The sequence below is a fragment of the Podarcis gaigeae genome (genome assembly GCF_964106915.1).
Source record: "Podarcis gaigeae genome assembly, chromosome: W".
NCBI classification, from domain to species: domain Eukaryota; kingdom Metazoa; phylum Chordata; class Lepidosauria; order Squamata; family Lacertidae; genus Podarcis; species Podarcis gaigeae.
Genome location: NC_139695.1, coordinates 27986758 through 28008881, shown reverse-complemented (window position 1 = coordinate 28008881; position 22124 = coordinate 27986758). Strand labels below are relative to the sequence as shown.

General features: G+C 47.4%; 1 protein-coding gene and 1 pseudogene across 2 annotated transcripts in view; both read right to left on the bottom strand.

Moving 5' to 3' along the window:
* Positions 1-22124, bottom strand: part of LOC310836060 (inositol polyphosphate 5-phosphatase OCRL-like) — a 225239-nt pseudogene that overhangs the window by 93161 nt on the left and 109954 nt on the right. The gene's annotated exons all lie outside the window — the stretch shown is intronic.
* Positions 2628-10088, bottom strand: LOC310836061 (uncharacterized protein; the record flags this gene model as incomplete). Its single annotated transcript, XM_083720989.1, has 6 exons — positions 2628-2680; positions 3043-3183; positions 5239-5389; positions 6415-6500; positions 8365-8476; positions 9567-10088. 6 exons carry the CDS (start codon positions 10086-10088, stop codon positions 2628-2630), a joined length of 1065 nt encoding a protein of 354 aa, XP_083577115.1.

The window sequence follows — 22124 nt, the reverse complement described above, 5'->3', positions numbered from 1 at the left end:
CGAGGACCTAAATCAGCCAAAGGAAAATGACACCCTTCCTACCCACGCAAAAATGCAACTTTCATTGGTCTGTTTGCTACTGGACGTGGGTTTGTTTTTTTCTTTTGGTTTAAGAAGCGAAGCAATAGCTCATTTGCTTGCGAGTGCGGGAGTCTGCAATTCTTGGTGTTCCAGGGCTTTTTGCAAGTTGGAGTTGCCTCCAGTCCACCCTGGATGTAAGAACAGTCCTTCTGGATTAGACCAATGGATGATCTAGTCCAGCACCTTGTTCCCCATAGTTGCCCAGCAGAGGCTCACAACAAGCCCATAAGCAGGACCTGAGTGCAGTGGCCCTCTCCCACTCATATTCCCAAGCAGGGCCGGACCTCTGATGAGCCAGAGTGAGGCAGCTGCCTCAGGCGGCCGATGCTGAGGTGAGGGGATTGAGCTGGGAGTGCCCTGTGGCCTGGCCTGTACCCCTACGTTAGCAGACTGCTCTCAAGTGCCGGGAAAGCTCCTGTCCTTTCCAAAGTACTTGGAAGAAGATTCAACAGTCAATCCAATTGGCTTCGGTACAGGAAAGATTTTGGGGTGTTTTACTCTTTTGGATGTTTCAATTTGCTGGCAGCGCCCAGAATGGCTGGGGCAACCCAGTCCGATGGACAGCATAGAAATCTCAAGGTTGAATTTGTCTGATTTCCTTTCAGAGCCATTCAAGTTGGTACTTTTCAGCACCTAGGGGTGTAGTGGCATCTGGACCATGGACCTCTCAGCTGGTGACTTGTGGGAGTCAGTCTGCAGCTCACCACACCTCAGCCAGTGGGATGTATCACCAGAGATTACAGAACCCCAGCCGAGTCTTCAGAGATGTCCTGCTCTCAGCAGAACAGCTTCTTCCAGAGCAGTGGCGGAGCAGGGTGTCATCCTGCGGGGGGGGGGGGGGGGACATTCACTGGTGGCTTGGGAAGCTGGGAGTCATGGGTGGGCGCTCCCGGCTGGAGGAGGCAGGCAGGGGAGAGGACGGGAAGGAGGCAGGTGAGCAAAGAACGGAGGGGGGCAGGAAGGGGAGAGGAAGGAAGCGGGATCGGTGGGTGCGCCTTTCATTCTGCCTGGAAGACCAGCGCCTACAGCTGGACTACCATGTGGATTGAAAGGGTCACTTTGGGGGCAGCGCTGCAAATGCAGAAGGGATCTTGGCCGGTTTCTAAACAGGGAAAGTGAGTTTCCCTCTGACAAACGCTTTCTGCCTCCCCTCTGCAAAGCTCCACATGTTTTCACCCCACCCTGTCCTCAGCCAACCCCCCACTTAGAAGCCACTCTTGGGTTATTGACTTCTGTGTGCTTGTGTATCTGTGTCTCCCGTGTGGGGTTCCTCTCTGCGTAAAGTCTTCAAGCTGTGCCTGTGTGCGCCTGACAAATCGGCCCCATTGCCTTTCCCTCGTCAAAATTTATCTTTCCCCCCACCTCCAGTCTCCGTTGTTGTGTGTCCTGGCTGAGAGGAAAAACAGAAGACGGGGGGCCATCGGTCAGGGATAGTCTACTTGAGATTCCTGCATTGCCCCAGGGGGTTGGCTTGATGACCCTCAGGGGTCCCTTCCAGCTCCACTCTTCTCTGGTGCAGGCAGGCTTGTGCAGAGCTTTAGGTACAAGTTGGGTGCAAGGGGTGCAGCCCATCTTATGCACCGCCGGCTCGGGAAGAAGTCCCACTGATCATGATGAGACTCGCAGGCGAGTAGATTGCTGCTGTGCAGGCCTGCTGTTGAAATCAATGTTTTCCTTTTCAGAGCATGGTGAAATCCCCATGACTAAAACCTCCCCTTCCGTAGTTTCTGTCAGGAGTTCAGCCTACACTCGAGTAGCAACCTGGCAGAGACACGTGCCCGACTGGCATGTTCCCTCCCTCCTGGTCGATCGTTTGGGAGCTTCATAAGCTTTCTTCAGCCCGAACATCACAGCGACCGCTGCCAAGCGACACCGGCACACTTAGGGATCCGCAGAGTTTGTGCATCATGCGTGACAGACCTCAGCAACTCAGCATTTTGGCTAATCGACTTTATTTACATGTAAACACACACACGGAGCACTGCAACATGGCTCCCTCTCTCTCGAGCATCAGACAGCAAAGAGAAAAAGAACAAAGGACAATAGTCCCACTTCACGGAACACAGGAACACAAACATCCTGTCGCTGTCAGTTCCCACTCTGTGGAGTCAAAACATAGACAACAATCCCATGACTGCAATCATGGAGCTGGAATTCTCACAGTTTCAAGCGCTACCACAGGTTCCGCAGAATATCTGTACTGCATGGTTTAGTGTGGCAGCACCTGCCCTTTGGAACTCCCCGCCTCTTGCAACAAAGCACGTGCCTTTGCTAGACGCTTTTCAGGCACCTGCTAAAAGCATTCTTGTTGAGGCAAGCATACCTAGAAGCTTAGGAAGTTGAAGTAATTTTCATCTCTTTTAATATCTTAGCTTTTGTATGTTTTAAAATAGGATTGTTGATTTTTCTTGATTTTACTGCTGTGGTGGCTTTTTTGTTTTTTGTTTTGGTAAACCACTTTGCAGGCTTTTTATTAAATAAAGAAGCAATACATAGAACTAAGAATAGAAATATATAGGAAAATATATATCGCCCCCCCATTTTCTTTATTTTTCCTTCTCCACCTGCTGCTGCTCCTCCTCCTCCTCGTGTTCCTCACCTGAAGGAAAAGCCAAAGAACCACCATTAACATTGGTGCCTGGTATGTGCAACCATATGCTCTATTTTTATTCTTTTTGGCAGGAAAATGGGCACACAAGGAGGCAGCAAACCTCTGCTACTGGCCTCTGGTCTCCTGCGCATGGGGTGGGGGTGGGGGGGAGGCCACCCTTTCCACACAGCGAAGGCGACCCTGGCATGGCTACCAGCTGCCCACAAAGGCGCACTGAACTGGGCTCCAGACTGTGGTGGGACTCCCCTAAGCCCCAGCCAACATGGCCAGCGCTCATCAGGGATGATGGGACTTGAAACCCAACATCATTGGGAGGGAGGGCCATGTGAAGACAGGATTCTCAAAAATACCTCTGGCTTGCGGCTCCTGGAGTGTTGCTGGCCACGCCTGGAGTTTCTCTTCAAGCTCCCGGAGCTTCACACGCAATGCTTGAGCTTCCTTAAATACTGTTTCAGCTCCATGCCACACCTCAGCCAAAAGAGCTGTAATCACTGAGAAAAAGAAGGGAGCATCTGTGCATGTCATTCCGGTCAAGTTGCACCAAAGTGGGACTTGTTCATCTGAGCTCCACAGGCTTTTTTTCTAATTGTTTGACTGGGGTTGTTTGTTGGTTTTTCTTTAATTTGGGGCAAGGCCTTTTTATGTGCCCTTTCAATCCTCAAGAGCCAGCACTGTAAATCAGTTTTAAGGGAGTCTTACAACCACAGCTGCCGCCACCCCCCAACATCATCAGCAGTTACACATACAGGCTTTTAAAACCTATTTAATATCTTTTTTTAAAAAGTTAACCTTGTAATTCCTAAATCATTTTAAACACTTTGAAATACTTTCTAAAATTCTGCTCTTTAACATTTATGTAAATGATGTAATAAAGGAACCCAAATGGCCAGATATTTCCCTGTTTCAGTTTTATCCCATAATGTATCCATTTTGCTACATGCCAACCATACGGTGTTGTTAGCACAAACATTCTGAGTGTCTGCACATCATTCTGAGCGTCTGCACATGCGCGAGCAGCGAAACCTGGAAGTAACCCGTTCCGTTACTTCCGGGTCACCGCAGGACGCAACCTGAAAAGACGTAACCTGAACCGAGCGGAAGAAGAGGTATGACTGTATTTGAGGATTTGCTTCTCTGATAGGAGTACTGGGTCTCATCAGATGACAGCCTCGGCCTTGAAGGCATCAAGATCTGCACAAGCAATTCTTAGCTTTACCAGAACTGAAAGCGGCAATGGGATTGCCCCTGCTCCGAGAAGATATACAGTGGTACCTCGGAAGTCAAACGGAATCCATGCCAGAAGTCCGTTTGACTTCCAAAACATTCGGAAACCACGGCGCGGCTTCTGATTGGCTGCAGGAGCTTCCTGCACTCAATCCGATGCTGTGGAAGCCCCGTCGGACATTTGGGCTCCAAAGAACATTCACAAACCGGAACACTCACTTCCAGGTTTGTGGCGTCCGGGAGCCAAAACATTCGAGTCGCAAGGCGTTTGGGATCCAAGGTACGACTGTATTGGTAAGGCGCCCCCACAGGTAACATGGGGGGGGGGGGAGGAGAATGATAGGAGGGGATCGGGAGAGACAGGGAAGCCCGGAGGGAACGCCCCACCTAGCCCAGCTCCGACCCCAAGCCAATATCACCAGCGGCTGGAGCAAAAGAGCAGAGGAACCGTGCACCGGGGACCGGCTGGGGGCTAGAAGAACGCGGCGTGGACCCTCCCCTGCCAGTGCAGCAAAAACCATGCTTTATTTTATTTAGTTTATTTTCAGTCCATTTCTTATCCGTATTTTAAAGCCCTATGAACCCAGGTAGGCGGCCTGAACCATTGGAGCCCATTTCCTGGAATCGCCGTCTCAGCCCCAATCTAGGGACCTGACACCAAGCCCTGGGGGTCCCACAGGAGAATTCAAACTGCCCCTTTTTCTTGTTCCCTTCTCTCTCTCTCTCTCTCTCTCTCTCTCTCTCTCTCTCTCTCTCTCTCTCCCTCCTCCTTCTTCTTTAGTTATACACACAACCCTCCCTTTTTTATTAATACATTATTACTCATTATTCATCCATTTCTATTCACTTCTTACTCATTTACTCATTTTCATTATTATTACTTATTTTTCTCTTTTTTAAAAAAAAAAAAGTTTTTTTAATTTCTCATTAAATAATTCTATATATATATCTACTTTTCCATCCCCACTCAACCCTTTTTCTATTGACTTATTACAATGGTTTTTTTCTTTTCCTTCTCTTTTCTGAACAAACAAACAAACAAACTATTTTCAATAGGATTTTTTGTGTTTTCTTTTTCTTTCTTTCTTCTTTTTCTCTCTATCACTTTTCTCTCTTCCTTATCTTTTCTTTTCCATCTTGTCTTTTGTCTCACACTACAACTTGAACCACCACAGCGACTTTTGATTTTTAAATAGAATTCCATTAGCCTTTACATTTTTAACTTTGGACTCTTATCTACAAACTCCCAACCCCACCTCCCCACCTTAACACTGGGAGGGCCATGTCCCCGGAATTTGTGAAGACAGGATTCTCAAAAATACCTCTTCCTTGCGGCTCCTGGAGTATTGCTGGAAACGGCTGGAGTTTTTCTACAGGCTCCTGGACCTTCATAGGCAATGCTTGATCATCCTTAAGTACTGTTTCCGCCCCCGTCTTAGGGCTATTGGGCGCCTTCTTCAGTATTTCAACATCCTGGAGAGGACAGACACTTCCTGCTAGACATTTACTCCAGACATTTACAGAAGGCACAGAGGCACTGGTTGAAGAAGTTGGGAATGAGCAGACAGTGCTATTGCTGAGAAGGAGCTCCACCCCAGGGTGCTAAAGAGCTCTTTCCCTAGCCTGCAGGTGCCAGAAGGCCAAGCGCTGGTGTTGCAGTGGTGGTACTTCAGAGGCGTATGAGAAAAGGCTGCTCTGGATTCTGGGTATATAAATGGCCTTGCCTGAAGCTGTGGATTGTGCTCTGCATTAGCAGAGACGCTCTACTTAGTTGCAAATGAAGCACATTTCAATCATTATAGAAACCGGTGTTTCCATGCATGCTTGTTCAGGAACTCTGTGAACTAGTCAGCCGCTGTTTTAAACTGGCCCTTTTTCTGGCAGGTTAAACAATTAAAGTTGACTTGATTCACTTCATCCGCCAACTACCCTTCTAAGCAAGCAGGGCAATTACAAATAAAAGGCTCTCCAACCGTGCGCTATCCCTATCTGCAAGCGAGCTCTCCCACAAAGTGGTGGGGGGGGGACAGGGGATCCCCTCTGCTGTGCTTTGCCTCAACGCCCCAAAGACAAGCCGTCCAGCTGGAGAAAAGGGGGGAGGGGTGTATGCCACAGGAACGGCCAAGAACGCTGTTTTTTGCTCAGCAATGAGGCCTTAAAGCAGACAGACCTTCCTCTGGGTCTCTTCTCTCTCGGGTCGGGCTCTCCCTCTCCTCAGCGGCGGCGGCTGCAGCAAGGTCGGGGCACCCCCCCCCAGGCAGCGGATTGGCTGGCTGGAACTGGCTGGAATGTCCCCGGATTTAATTAATGTCCCCGGAGGTAGTCGGGACCTCCGATGCTGCTTGCTGCCATGGCGTCGGCCATGTTGCAGCGCAGGAAGTCCCCAGGCGTACATCCGGGGACATTCCGGGGAAACATTTCTGCCGGGGACAGATGGCTGAATCCGGGGACTCTCCCTGGCAACCGGGGATGCCTGGTAAGCCTCCTTCTGGCCTTACCTGAGCAGCAAGTGCAGCTTGCCCTGGATCACCGTGGATCCCTTCAGCTGCCATCAAGCTCCCAGGTGTGGATCTGTTGTCCTGACCTGATTTTTAAATAGAATTCCATTAGCCTTTACATTTTTAACTTTGGACTCTTATCTGCAAACCCGCAGCCCCACCTCCCCACCTTAACACTGGGAGGGCCATGTCCCCGGAATTTGTGAAGACAGGATTCTCAAAAATACCTCTGGCTTGCGGCTCCTGGAGTGTTGCTGGCAACGCCTGGAGTTTCTGAAATACTGTTTCAGCTGCATGCCACACCTCAGCCAAAAGAGCTGCTATTACTCAAAAAAAGTTATAAAAGTTTTTTTTTTAATTTCTCATTAAAGAATTCTATATATATATCTACTTTCCCATCCCCACTTCCCCCCTTTTCTATTTACTTATTACAATGGTTTTTTTCCCTTTTCCTTCTCTTTTCTGAACAAACAAACTATTTTCAGTAGGATTTTTTGTGTTTTCTTTTTCTTTCTTTCTTCTCTTTCTCTCTATCTCTTTTCTCTCTTCCTTATCTTTTCTTTTCCATCTTGTCTTTTTTCTCACAATCTAACTTAACCACCACAGCGACTTTTGAGTTTTAAATAGAATTCCATTAGCCTTTACATTTTTAACTTTGGACTCTTATCTACAAACTCCCAACCCCACCTCCCCACCTTAACACTGGGAGGGCCATGTCCCCGGAATTTGTGAAGACAGGATTCTCAAAAATACCTCTTCCTTGCGGCTCCTGGAGTATTGCTGGCAACGGCTGGAGTTTTTCTTCAAGCTCCTGGACCTTCATACGCAATGCTTGATCATCCTTAAGTACTGTTTCCGCCCCCGTCTTAGGGCTATTGGGCGCCTTCTTCAGTATTTCAACATCCTGGAGAGGACAGACACTTCCTGCTAGACATTTACTCCAGACATTTACAGAAGGCACAGAGGCACTGGTTGAAGAAGTTGGGAATGAGCAGACAGTGCTATTGCTGAGAAGGAGCTCCACCCCAGGGTGCTAAAGAGCTCTTTCCCTAGCCTGCAGGTGCCAGAAGGCCAAGCGCTGGTGTTGCAGTGGTGGTACCTCAGAGGAGTATGAGAAAAGGCTGCTCTGGATTCTGGGTATATAAATGGCGGATTGGCTGGCTGGAACTGGCTGGAATGTCCCCAGATTTAATTAATGTCCCCGGATGTAGTCGGGACCTCCGATGCTGCTTGCTGCCATGGCGTCAGCCATGTTGCAGCGCAGGAAGTCCCCAGGCGTACATCCGGGGACATTCCGGGGACACATTTCTGCCGGGGACAGATTGCTGAATCCGGGGACTCTCCCTGGCAACCGGGGACGCCTGGTAAGCCTCCTTCTGGCCTTACCTGAGCAGCAAGTGCAGCTTGCCCTGGATCCCCGTGGATCCCTTCAGCTGCCATCAAGCTCCCAGGTGTGGATCTCTTGTCCTGACCTGAATACAAAAGAAGTGATTTTACATCTCCATTCCAACACGAAACCCAGAGCCTGGCTTCATGCTCCCCCTCATCTGGAATATGGTCACTTCCAGCCCCCTCCCAGCCCAAGGATCTCCTAGTAGAGGACTGCTTGTATGACAGAGAGGTTTTCTGTGGAGTGCTGCCTCCCTCTGCTGGTGCAAGCTGTTTCTCCAGCAGAAAAATGCTTCCTGGTAGATTGGAAGTGGCCACCCCTCTTTCCCGAACCCATTCCATATGCATCCCGACCCCAACTATCAGGATTTGCCATCTGGCCTGACTCTACAGTGCTGCTGATACACAAGACAGTCAATAGCCTGCCACTCACTAACCTAACTGCAGCCTTGCAGGAAAAGAATATAAGAGTAGCCAGAGATTTTGTAGTCCAGCCTATTCACATAAGCAGACCAGTCCCCTGCAGCGCACACCCTCCTACTCAAAACCAAGTCAGCTCACCGCCATAAACTGGGCCTCTTTCTCCTGCTTCACTTCTGAGATATTTCAGGGCAGGCTGGATTAAAGTCGGCTCACATTCCTGGCAAGGCTGTTTTCGTCCACGGAGTTTGTTCTATGAGACACATGAGCCAAATAGCCAAGGAGACAGTTTTTTAGCTGCCTGTCATTCATACACTTTATACTGAAAGGATTTCAGGGGCAGATGCTCTTTTTCTGCATGGAGGGTGGGGGTTTCCAAAGGGGCACTATTCAGACCTGCATTCATGGCTTATGAATCGTAGTCGTGTGACAACTGCACATCATGCTGATGTGTTGAAGGGCTGATGTTGCACTTCCAGGTAGAAGAGCTCGTTGGAGTTCTTATTTTTAGAGTATTTACCTGCAAACTATTATGTGGGAATCTCAAGGTACTTTACAACTAGGTCCGAAAATAGGCAAACATTGAAATGCAGCAGAATAAACAGGCCTACAGTAAAAAAATATCCTTCAAAGCCCATATGGGCTGGCAGCAGCATCCCCCCAAGTCCATGATGGATAAACACTTTCCTCACATGGAGCAGAATTGCACCCATGTTGGCAAAGGCCTCCTTTCTAGAAGGGGGAGCAGAGGCTGCCCCCACCCACTGCTCTCTTCTCCCAGGCATCTGAAGAGACAAACGGCTCCCCTTCTCTACCTGTGTGCCACAAGCCTGAATTGCAAGACAGTTCCCACTTTGGGGCAACAGGGAACAAACATGCAGAGGACGAGTTCTGAGGCTCCCCCAACAAAGCCATTTCCCTGGGCCCACCTGCCAGCCTGCTGCTGGCTGGCTGCCCACCCACAGGAAAACGGCACGATCCTCCCCACCAACAGGACATAACAAGAAGATGGGGACGATAACATAGGACTTCCTAACTTGTGAGTTCTGATGAGCCGCTGCTGCTTCCCCAGTTTAAAGGATGGCGGCTCAGGTGAGCCATTAAGCTAGAAGGAGGGAAAGGATCGACCCCGGGATGGGCTGTCTGCCTTCTTTTGCCTCCCACCTCACGACATCCTTCCCCAGCCTGGTGCACTCCAGGTGTTCTGGGGCTCCATCTCTCACCAGGCCCAGGCGGTATGGCCAGGGGTCAGGGATGGGGGCAGTTGTCCAAAGCAGCTGGAGAGACTCAAGGAGGGCATTGCAGCCTCAAAGCCCTTTCCCTACCTCTCAATCTGGACTTACCTGGCCTTGCCCCTGGCCGCCTTTAGCCAGATCAGCTGTGCTCAGAGCTGGGACAGACCCCTCTGGAGACTTAGAGGCAGAGGAAACAGCCTGGGTCCCCTGGAGAGCACTCTCAAAGGAGATGCCCGCAAAGCAGATCACACTTTTCCTACTCCCAGACTGCAGGCTAGAGAACGTAGCTGCACGCTGGTGACCCATTCCCTGGGTGGTGCACTGGGAAGAAGAAACCTCACCCAGAGATGGGAGGGAAGCACTTTGGCCAGTGCCATGGGGCCTTTCTTCGGCTAGCTGCTCGGGGACCTGCAATGGAGCACTGCCCAAGGAGGAGGAAATGTGGGAGGACTGCTGGGAAGGCTGCTGGGACCCCGACTCTTCCTGGCTAAGGGAAGCAGCTCTTCCAGTGGTATCTCTGGGAACAGAGGGCATCGAAGTGAGCTGGCAATGAGAAGGCTCAGCCAGGTGGGAGCCGGAGGTCTCTGGGGTCGCACCCAGGGATTCGTTGGGCGAACTTTTCTTCTCCATTCTGTGGACACGAAGGCAAGTCTTCTGACCACGGTACCAGCTGGTTTCAAAGGCTATTTTTTATGAAAGCTTGAAAAACAAAGAAAACACAATATACAGAAATCAGTGTCAGATATCAAGCATTTTGAAAACATAAAAATGGAAAGAAACAGAAGACGAAAAGCTTTCTTCTTTGTTGCAAAGTAATTCCCAAGAATAAGCCCAGAGTAGGTAGGCCTTTTTACTCCTGGGGAAATCACCGGCAATTTCATGCCAAATGCAGCAGAGGGAAGGGGCACAGGAGCTGCTATGAAACAGACGATCCTCCAGTATCTCTGACTTCCGGGTTAGCGCCATCGGTAATGGCGGAATTCCTCTGACTAGGAGGAATTTGCTCTGTGGGAACCGGGTCTGACCGCCACGGCGTAGGCGGAGACCCCTCAAAAATCACAGGCGGGTGAAGCCTGCGAACGTGGGATTCGGCGGGCACCTTTTGCACCACCCCAACTCGCGGGGAAACCTGACTTCGGGGCTCCGGAGCGAAGCGGGGTGAGCGGCATGGTGCTGTGAATCGACTGCTTTTTCCACGGAGCGAAGCCGCACAGCCGTTGCCGGAGAGCGCTGACTTTTTCCTGTGGACAATTTGATCTTAAAAGCAACTACCCGTGAGTAGGATAAATCGGAAATTTTTAAAAGGAAAAAAGACCTAATTTGGTACCGAAGCGGGGAGGCTCAAATAAGAAGTCCGCCTTCCGCTTTTGTAAATACATCAAAGCAAAGATGCTGCAAGCTAAAGTCTTGGAAAGCCGATTGGAAAGGACTAAATTTCCAACACAAAAAAAATAGTGAACCCCCCCCCCCCTTGGAAGCAGGAGAAGAGGGGGGGGGAGTTTTGGACTATATGTACCTGCAAGAGAGAGGGAAGGAAGCTAAAATTCCACCGCTCAGAACCTGGGAACGGGCTGCCAATAGGATAATAAGACTGCCGTACTTTGAAATGCGTACTGTTTGTGAATAGACCACTCGCTGACAGCTAGCTGAGTAAGAGAGATACATTGTTTTTAGCTGTCCTCTTCTGATCTTAAAAAGGAGGAAAAGTAACTGAAAATTGAAACTAACTTTCTTATTTGAGCTGGGTTTTAAAAGGTGTTATTTTGGATTAAAACAAGTAGAGACTGCAACTGTTTCCCCCTAGAGGAAGTTTTTGAAATTGTTACAACAGTTAGATCAGGGAAAGTTTCCACTTGTAAGATAAACTGTGTGGCTGTGGGATTGACCTTGGATTTTTTGTTTAAGTGTTATAGCAGATGGGAAAGAAAAAGTAGATTCGTCACTCCCAGACAAAACAACAAGGTCTGGGAAGTCTTAGCAGCGAAGAGCATCAGCATCCGGCCTTTCTGCTTCATCTGCGGCCATACTAACACAATCTAAGCCAAGAGGAATGTCATCAGAAGAAGCTCTAGCGCTTGCATTGAGTAAGATAAATGACTCATTGGAACAGCTTAATAAAAAAGCAGATGCAACAAATGCAAAAGTGGATGCTGCAACTACTAAAATTGATTTAAATACAGAAAGTATAAATAGTTTGGGACAAAAGGTGAATACTAATACAGAAACCATTGAGAAATTGTTACAGGAATCTACTTCAATCCGACAGACCGCAGAGGAAGCCAGGGAAAAAGTTGCTGCCGTGGAAGTTAAGATAACACAACTGGAAACAAAGAGAGTCCCAGACCTACAGAGGCAACTTGAGGACCACAAGTCGACGCTTTCTATGATCGAACCTAAGGAAAAACAGACAAATTTGAGGATCAGAGCTGTGCCTGAATTGGAGAAGGACAGTTTGATAGACTTTCTCACACAGGAATTTGCAGATTTTGGGGATTTGGATTTGGACCAAGAATAATTTAAAATCGTGAGTGCTTTTAAACTTGGAAGAGGAGGGAAGAAGAATAGAGTAAGAGACTGTTTGATTACCCTCCGATCTAAAGAAGAGAGAGATAAAATTCTGGGTTTGCACTATCAGAAGACCTTGGCAATACAGCAGTCAAGAGTGGAAATATTCAAAGATATCCTGAAACATCTTTTGGACCTTAGGTCCAATTACGGAGATCTGGGTGTCCTGCTGAGAATGAATAAAATTATCTTCAGGTGGGAATTTCCCCAAGGCCTATCCTTTAGTTTTAAAGGAAGAAAGATAAAAATAAGATCAGTAGAGGATAAAGAAAGGTTTCTGAAAAATCACAAAGAAGATCTGCAGAAAGAACTTGGAAAAGAGCCAGGAGCATTGGACAGAAGATCACCAGATAGAGGACTAGAACAAAAAGCATTGGACAGAAAATCACCAAAAAGAGGAATACTGGACATAGCAAGACTACCTTTTGGACTGGACTGTCCAGTGAAATTGATACCAACACCACCGACAGAACAAGAGCAAGCACTTGGTGCAGTTGGAGGAAAATCAGAGTAACTACATCATGGCACTGCAAGTATTAAGCTGGAATGTTAATGGACTGAACACCCCGCGAAAAAGGCGAAGAGTCTTTCATTTATTAAAAAAAGAACAATTGGACTTGATTTGTCTACAAGAAACACACGTGATAAGGCTACACAGGAAGGTATTGAGCAATAAAAGACTGGGCCATGAATTTATTTCATCAGACAAAGTTAAAAAAAGAGGAGTAGTAATTTATGCAAAGGAGAGCCTATCACCGAAATTTATATTTAAAGATGACCAAGGAAGATTTGTTGCAATTGAAATTCAATCACAAGGAGAGAAATTCTTGATAGTAGGTATTTATGCACCAAACGAGGGAAAATCAGAATTTTTTAAGAAGTTACATGAGACTCTGATGGACTATATGGATTGCAATATGATTTTGATGGGGGACATGAATGGAGTGGTGTCTACAAATATGGACAAGGCACAGAGACAGGTAGTTACTAAGGATGGTAGACTACCAAAAACCTTTTTCGACATGACTGACAATATGGATTTAGTTGACATCTGGAGAATGAAGAACCCCTTGGGAAGAGAGGGCCAAAATGACATGGACAAGAATTAACCAAATTTGGGTAACTAGAGGGCTGGCTCCGAAGACTAGAAAAGTGGAAATCTGCCCTAAAACTTGCTCCGACCATAATGCTGTGAAGATGAAAATGAAACTAACACCAATTGGTTCCTTTAGATGGAGGATGAATGACACTTTGTTTAGGAACGAAGAAGTGACCAATAAGGCCCAAGAAACCTTGAGAGACTATTTTGAGACAAATATGAACACTACTGTTGAAAAAAGAGTAATCTGGGATGCAAGTAAAGCGGTTATGAGAGGAATTTTGATACAACAGAATGCAATTAAGAAGAGAGCTCAAAATGAGAAAAAAGATAAGATTCTGGAGAGAATAAAGGAAGGAGAGAAGAAACTGAGAGCGAAACCAAAATTGCAGGAGATTCTGAAAGAGATAAAGTTATATCAAGTACAATATATGAAAATGATGAACCAGGAAATAGAATGGAAAATTAAACAGATGAGACAAAAGACATTTGAATCGACAAATAAATGTGGAAAACTACTGGCTTGGCAAATGAAAAAAAGACAAAAACCCAATACTATTACGAATTTGGAAGTGGAAGGAAAGAATATACAGAATCCAGTGGAGATCAGAAAGTGCTTCCAGAGGTACTTTAAACAATTACACAAGAGACGCAGAAAGAAATTGACATTGATCGATTTTTGAAAACAAATGGACTACAAAAAATCTCTCAAGAAAATAAGCTAATGTTGAATTACAAAATAACGGAGCAGGAGGTAGAAGGTGCCATTCAGAACATGCAATTGGGTAAAACTCCAGGACCGGATGGTTTGACTTCAAGATATTATAGATCCTTGAAAAAATGGTTAGTGCGACCTTTGAAGGAAGTTTGCAATGAAATATTGGAAGGGGAAAAGGCACCAGAGTCATGGAAGGAAGCTTATATTACACTTATACCGAAAACAGTCTGAGAAGACACAGCTTAAGAACTACCGCCCCATATCTTTGCTCAATGAGGATTATGTGATGGGATGATGAGCTGCTTGTGCGTTAAAGCTTAGTCCCTCAGAGCTTGGGCATGGTTCTTAAACTCTGCCTTAAGCGGAGCCCCCTTAAACATGACTCCCTCAATCGCTAGCAGAATCCGACAGTGGGCGTTTGCGGAATCTGCTCCAACATAAAAGTTCCTTAACGGAAACACGTCTTCAGGATTCTCGGTGAGACAGTTTCCGGCGAGGAGTGGGTGTACCTATGGGGGGTCCTGAGACTTCTCCACTGTTTTCACTGGCAGTCTCTCGGAGCCCTCCCTCCGACTCACTTTCTCTCTGAGCTCTTTCCCTCCCCCTGCTGCTGAGTCTCTCTTAGCGTCTGAGAGCCCTTCCACCGCCTGCCTTTCCGATGGCAGTTCCCTGACATCCACCTCCCCTCCAAGGCCCCCTTCACCCCCTCCCGCCCCCTCCTCTACGGGCGGTGAGGGCGGAAAACCCCGGAAAGAACTTTCCTCATCGTCCGAGGACTCAAACACTTCTTTCCACTGACTTCCGTCTCCTCCCCCCAAGTATTCCTCCTCATCGGAATCTACACCTTCTTCCAGCCCTGATTCTGGGAACCCTTCGAACTCCTCTTCCTCATCGGTGGTGCCTAAGTATTCCCTCCTGAACCGTGTTACCGGCTGCGGTTTCCTTGGGAATCGTTGATGAAACGTTTCTATTAAAACCTCGTCATTGACCTCCTCTGCCGGTACCCAGGTGTTCTCTGCCTCCGGTTCTCCTTCCCATTCTACCAGATATTCCACCCGATCCCCCTTCCACCTGGAATCGACGATTCCTGCCACATGATTGTTGCGTTCCCTTTCTTCTATCACTGGTGTTTGAGTGACCTCCCTCTCACGTCCCCCCCACTCCCACCCCCCTCGGTGCGGTGACAGTAAGGACCTGTGAAAAACTGGGTGCAGTTTCATGTGGTTGGGCAACCTAAGTTTGAATGCCACTGGGTTGACTTGTTGTATCACCTGAAATGGTCCCAGCCGTTTAGGTTTCAATTTCTTACATCCCCCCTTAAAAGGCAACCCTTGGGTGGATAACCACACCCGGTCCCCCACCCTTATGGTTTCACCTTCCCGTCTGTTTCTGTCTGCTTGCTTCTTGTATTCTTCTTTGGCCCTCTCTAAATTAAGTTGGAGCTGCCTGTGGATCGCTTCCATCTCTTCTACAAAGTGTTCCGCTGCCGGGACACTCCATCTTTCCCCTCCCTCTCCTGGAAATGCCCTGGGATGACACCCATAATTTGCCAGGAAGGGACTCATCCCTGTGGACACATGCTCCGCGTTGTTATAGGCAAATTCTGCCAGAGCCAACTTATCTACCCAATCATTTTCTCTGTCATTTACATAACACCTCAGGTATTGTTGTAGAATGCTGTTCGCCCTTTCCGCCTGCCCATTCGTTTCTGGGTGTCGGGCAGTCGAAAAATTGACTTCCACGTGCAGTAAGCTCATGAGCTTCCTCCAGAACCTGGAAGTAAATTGTTTCCCTCGGTCTGAGACCACCCTCAAGGGGGCACCATGCAACCTGAAAATATGTTTTACAAACAACTTGGCGGTTTCTTCTGCTGTGACCGCATGTGAGCAGGCTATAAAGTGGCACATCTTGGTCAATAGGTCTATTACCACCATGACAGCTGTTTTCCCCTTGGATTTTGGCAGATCCGTCATAAAATCTATGGATACTGCCTCCCATGGCCTTTCTGGTGTGGGTAAGGGTTCCAGTAGCCCCGCCGGTGCCAGCCTCTCCCCTTTTGCCCTCTGGCAGCGGTCGCACCCCCTTACATATTCCCGTACGTCTTCCCTCACCTTGGGCCACCGAAACTCCCTGGTAACCAACGACATGGTTTTGTGTTGCCCGAAGTGCCCCGCGGTGGGGCTGTCGTGCAATTGTTTGAGTACCCGCCCCCTCAATTCTCCTTCGGGTATGTACAGTGCCCCCTTGTAATACAACGCTCCGTTCCTTTCCTCAAAACCCCCTGTGTTCTCTCCACCTCCCCGAAGTCCTCTGAGCTTATCTTGGGTGTATTCATCGCTCTGGGTTCCCTCCACCAATTCTCTCGGCCCCACCAATGCCGCCCCACACACCCAGCGGTCCTCTGGGATGATATGTCTCTCCTCGGGCGCTCCCTCCCCCTCTAAAAACTCGGGTTTTCGAGAGAGGGCGTCCGCTCTGACATTCTCTGCCCCTGGCACATAACAAATCTCAAAGTTGAATTTGGAGAACTCCTGGGCCCATCTCACTTGTCTCTGGTTCAGTACTCGGGCAGTTCTCCAGTATTCTAGATTTTTGTGGTCGGTGCACACTTGGACCTTGTGCTGCGCTCCGATCAGCAAGTGTCGCCACCTCCGGAACGCCTCATGAATGGCGAGTAGTTCTCGGTCGTACACGGTGTAATTCCTCTCAGACTTGTTCAGTTTCCGAGAGAAGAAGGCACACGGTCTCCATTCCGATGTATCCTTTCCCGGCTGAAGAAGCACCGCCCCCACCGCGCGGTCTGATGCATCTGTTTCCACTCTCATCGGTTGTTGCAGATCCACATGCAAAAGTTGTTCTTCCGGCGCGAACGCCTTTTTTAATCTTTTGAATGCTCGCTGCGCCTCTTCCGTCCAGACAAATTTCTTTTTGCTGCTGAGACAGTCAGTGATGGGCGCCGTTAAGTGGGCGAAGTTCTTGATAAACTTCCGGTAGAAGTTTCCGAACCCCAGGAACCTTTGTACGTCCTTTTTGGTCTTCGGTGTCTTCCATTCCAGTACCGCTTGAACCTTGCTGGGATCCATGGCCAATCCTTTGTCTGATAAACGGTACCCCAGGAATTCCACCTCTCTGGTATGAAACTGACATTTCTCCAGTTTCACCCACAGCTGGTTTGTTTGCAGCCTGCTCAGTACCTCTCTTACGTCCCACACATGCTGCTCCTCATTCTCTGAGTACACCAATACGTCATCTAAAAATGCCACACAGTTTTTGTAAAGTAAAGGTCCCAGGACGTGATTCATGAACGATTGAAAGCAGGCTGAGCCCGCTTGTAGACCGAAGGGCATAACGAGATACTCAAAGGCCCCCAGGGGGTGAACATGGTAGTTTTCCATTCGTCTCCCTTTCTCATTCGTATCAGGTTATACGCCCCCCTCAGGTCCAGTTTGGTAAAGATTTTCCCCTTCCTCACTCGGTTCAAAATGTCATCGATTCTTGGCATGGGGAATGTCACGGGTTCTGACACGGCATTCACGGCCCTGTAATCAACTACAAGCCTGGGTTTATCCTTTTTTTTTGTCCACAAAGAAAACTGGGCTACCCCCCACCGCTCGTGACTCCCTGATGAAACCTCGTTTGAGGTTCTTGTCAATGAACTCCCTTAACTTCTGCATCTCCCAGTCGGACATTGCGTACAGCTTGCCCACTGGTAACTGGGCTCCTGGGAGTAGGTTAATTTGACAGTCAAAGGGCCTGTGCGGGGGCAGTTTATCTGCTTCTCTTTCGCTGAAGACGTTACCCAGGTCGGCGTATTGTCGTGGTACCTTCCCTTTATCTGCTACTTCCATCCCTGCTAGGGTGGCCTTGGCTCCTCCCTGAGCCCCTTCTCCCTTGCAGTGTGCTAGGCAATGTGCTGACCCAAAGGAAACTACCCGCTGGTGCCATCCCACTAGCAGATCATGCAGCGCTAGCCAGCTCATCCCCAATATGATGGGCGCCCCTCCCAGGGTGGCCACATTGAACGCTATTACCTCCGTGTGTCTGGCCACCTTCATTATCATAGGGACAGTCTGTTGGTTAACTTCTCCGCCCAACAGCTCCCTCCCATCAATCGTTGTGACCTGTAAGGGGTTACTTAAAGGGATCGTCTGTATCTGGTGTTCTGCTGCAAACTCCTTGCTCATAAAATTGCAGGAGCTGCCTGAGTCCAATAGCGCCTTTATCTTTAGCACCACCTCTACTACAAGCGCTGGTCTTGGGGGTTCAGGCTTGGGCACATTCACTGCTCTTTGGCCTGGCTGCTGTGCTCCGATGCTGGCAACCAGGCGTTGGCTTTTACCTGCTCCTGAACCCCCTCTTCTTCACCCCCAACAGCTCCCGCCATTCCTTGCCATCCCTTCCTTTGCGGACAGACTCTGGCAAAGTGACCTGGCTGTTGGCAGAGGAAACATTTCTTGGTGCTCTTTCCCTCCTTCTTCCCCCCATTGTTGGTGTTTGAAACTCCGTGTGCGCGCGCTGTCCCAATCTCCATCGGTTCTACGGGCAGAGAATGGTGCTCTGGCATCTCTGGAATGCGGAACTCACTCCAACGTTCCCCTTTCCCTTTCCGCTTCTCCAAGGCTCTCGCCTGCTGGCGCGCTCCTATGGTGAGCACAGATTTAGTCAGCTGGTCCATAGACTCCGCCCTGGGCGCGCGGGAAAGCTCATCCTTCACCGCCGCGGATAAACCTTCTTCGAACAGCAATTGTATCGGTTCCGCAGTCAGGTCCCATCCCAATTTATGGATCAGCATGGTAAACTCTGTCCAGTACTCTCGGACGGAGCGATTCCCCTGTTTACACGCCATCAACTGTCTGCGCGCCACCCCTTGCTCAATCTCGCTGGAAAACATCAGATCCATGGCGCGAAAAAACTTTCTCGAGTCTTTTAGAACGTCATTATTCGCTGCCATCAGGGGCCTCACCCAGTCTTTCGCCCCCCCTTCGAGATGCCCAATGATAAACGCCACTCTCGATTCCTCATCGGGAAAGTCATCAAACTGCAGCTTGAGGGCGTATTGCATCTCTGTTCTAAAGGCTTGATAATTTCTGGGATCCCCCCCAAACTTCTGCACCAACCCCGGCATCTTCCTTGCGAGTGGGGTGGTTTTTCCCTTGTCCGCATCCTGAGCCCACCTCTCTTCGAGCCTCGCCGTTTGCAGCGCTAGCTGGAGCTCCAACACCCTGTACCTTTCTTCCAGGCTTGGACCCGCTCCAGCTCCTCCTGCGTCTCCGGCTCCGGTTGGGTTGCTCATGATGCCTCTTTTTGCACAAGCGGCTTTCAGAGACTGTCGGATTGCTGTGATGGGATGATGAGCTGCTTGTGCGTTAAAGCTTAGTCCCTCAGAGCTTGGGCATGGTTCTCAAACTCTGCCTTAAGCGGAGCCCCCTTAAACATGACTCCCTCAATCGCTAGCAGAATCCGACAGTGGGCGTTTGCGGAATCTGCTCCAACATAAAAGTTCCTTAACGGAAACGCGTCTTCGGGATTCTCGGCGAGACAGTTTCCGGCGAGGAGTGGGTGTACCTATGGGGGGTCCTGAGACTTCTCCACTGTTTTCACTGGCGGTCTCTCGGAGCCCTCCCTCCGACTCATTTTCTCTCTGAGCTCTTTCCCTCCCCCTGCTGGTACCTTCCTCTGCTGCTGAGTCTCTCTTAGCATCTGAGAGCCCTTCCACCGCCTGCCTTTCCGATGGCAGTTCCCTGACAGATTATAAAATTTTTGCAGATATTTTGGCTAAAAGACTAAAAAAGGTATGATAATGTATTTGGGTGGCATGCATACTTGTGGTATGACAAGGTTAAAGCACATAAGGCATTCAAAAACCATATTGTCAGGAAAGCATTGTTTAATGTCTGGATAAGATATAAGGACTTTTTGGAGAGTAAAACCCCAAGGTGGCTATCACCTATGGAAACGAAAGCTTTGAAAAAACTTAATATGGAGGACAAATGGCCAAAATACTGGGAAATTTTGGAACAGGAAGGTGACAAATTGAAATTGCAGAGTTATGAGAAGCTTAAAGAGAAGGTGTGAGACTGGTTACACTACTTTCAAATAAGAGAGGTTTACAACCTAGATAAAAAAAATGGTTTCCAGGTGGAAAAATCAAAACTAGAAACAGAATTGTTAGAACCCAATGCTAAGATACTATCAAGAATGTACAATTTGCTGTTGAAATGGAACACTGAGGAAGAAACGGTAAAATCTGCTATGATAAAATGGGCACAAGATATAGGATATAATATTATGTTTGCTGACTGGGAGCAGTTGTGGACCACTGGGGTTAAATTGACGGCATGTAATGCCCTAAGAGAGAATATCATGAAAATGATGTACAGGTGGTACATGACTCCAGTCCAGCTTGCAAAAATCTATCATTTGCCCGATAATAAATGTTGGAAATGTAAAGAAACTGAAGGTACATTCTTTCACCTTTGGTGGACATGCCCAAGAATTAAGGCTTTCTGGGAGATGATCTATAATGAAATGAAAAAGGTATTTAAATACACTTTCCTGAAGAAACCAGAGGCCTTTCTCCTGGGCATAGTCGGCCAATTGGTGTCAAAGAAGGACAGAACTTTCTTTATGTACGTCACAACAGCAGCAAGAATACTTATTGCAAAGCATTGGAAGACACAAGATCTACCCACCCTGGAAGAATGGCAGATGCAAGTAATGGACTACATGGAAATGGCGGAAATGACTGGCAGAATTCGAGATCAGGGAGAAGAGTCGGTGGAAGAAGACTGGAGGAAATTTAAAATCTATTTACAGAAACATTGTAAAATTTCTGAATGTTGATGACATTGGAATGAAATGAAGGGGTTCTAGTAATAAGGTAAAAGATTATGTAAGAGTGGATTGATATTAGATGAAAGTTCAAAGTTAAATATGTGATGAAAAATAATTAAGGATAGACCAATAGGATGAATTTGCTGAACCAAATTTTTAAGTGGAATACAAAAAAGGGAGGCGTGAGGAAGTCAGGAAAATAAGTCAACTAAAGAAGAGAGAAAAAGAGGGAGTTTTTGTTATTCTTTTTTCTTTTTTTTCTTTTTTCTTTCTACTATGTTAATAGTTTGTATTTTTGTAATTTTTGTATTTTTGTATTTTTTCCTGTGTTTTTTTCCCAGTTATTGTCTTATTCTGAAAATTTTAATAAAATATCATTTTTTAAAAAAGGTATTAGTAGAAGAAATGCATAAAGATCAAGCGGGTTTTCTCCCGGGCAGACACTTGTCTGACAATACGAGGAATATAATTAACATTTTAGAAAAACTACAAGTGAATATTAACACCAAAGCAATTTTGATATTTGTGGATGCGGAGAAAGCCTTTGACAATATTTCCTGGAGTTTTATGAAGACGAATTTACAGGGGATGGGGGTTGGTCAAGGTTTTGGAAATGGTATAGGTGCAATTTATTCAGAACAAAAGGCTAAATTAATTGTCAATAATGTAGTGACGGAAGAATTTAAGATAGAGAAAGGAACACGACAAGGTTGCCCAATCTCCCCATTGCTTTTTATATCGGTCCTGGAGGTTCTTTTAAATATGATTAGAAGGGACCAATTGGTTAAAGGTATACAAGTCGGAGCTAAACAGTACAAACTGAAAGCATTTGCTGATGATCTAGTATTGACATTACAGGAGCCAGAATCTAGTACTAAAAGAGTATTGGAACTGATTCAAGAATTTGGTCAGGTTGCGGGATTCAAGTTGAACAAGATGAAAACTAAGGTTTTAGAGAAAAATCTAACAGTGACTGAGAGAGAGAGGTTTCAGAAGGAGACAGGATTAACACTGGTTAAGAAAGTGAAATACCTAGGGGTTAATATGACTGCCAAGAATGTGAATTTATTTAAAGACAATTATGAAAAATGTTGGATGGAAGTGAAAAAGGATTTAGAAATATGGTCAAATCTGAAGCTATCATTGCTAGGCCGAATTGCTGTGATAAAAATGAATGTATTGCCAAGGATGTTGTTTTTGTTTCAAACATTGCAAATTTTGGACAAAATGGATTGTTTCAAGAAGTGGCAGAGAGATATTTCTAGATTTGTCTGGCAGGGCAAGAAGCCTCGAATAAAATTTAAGATATTAACTGATGCTAAAGAAAGAGGTGGATTTGCCCTGCCAGACCTTAAACTTTATTATGAATCAGCCGCATTTTGTTGGCTGAAAGAATGGCTGCTTCTTGAAAATACTGACATCCTGGACCTAGAAGGTTTTAATAATGTAT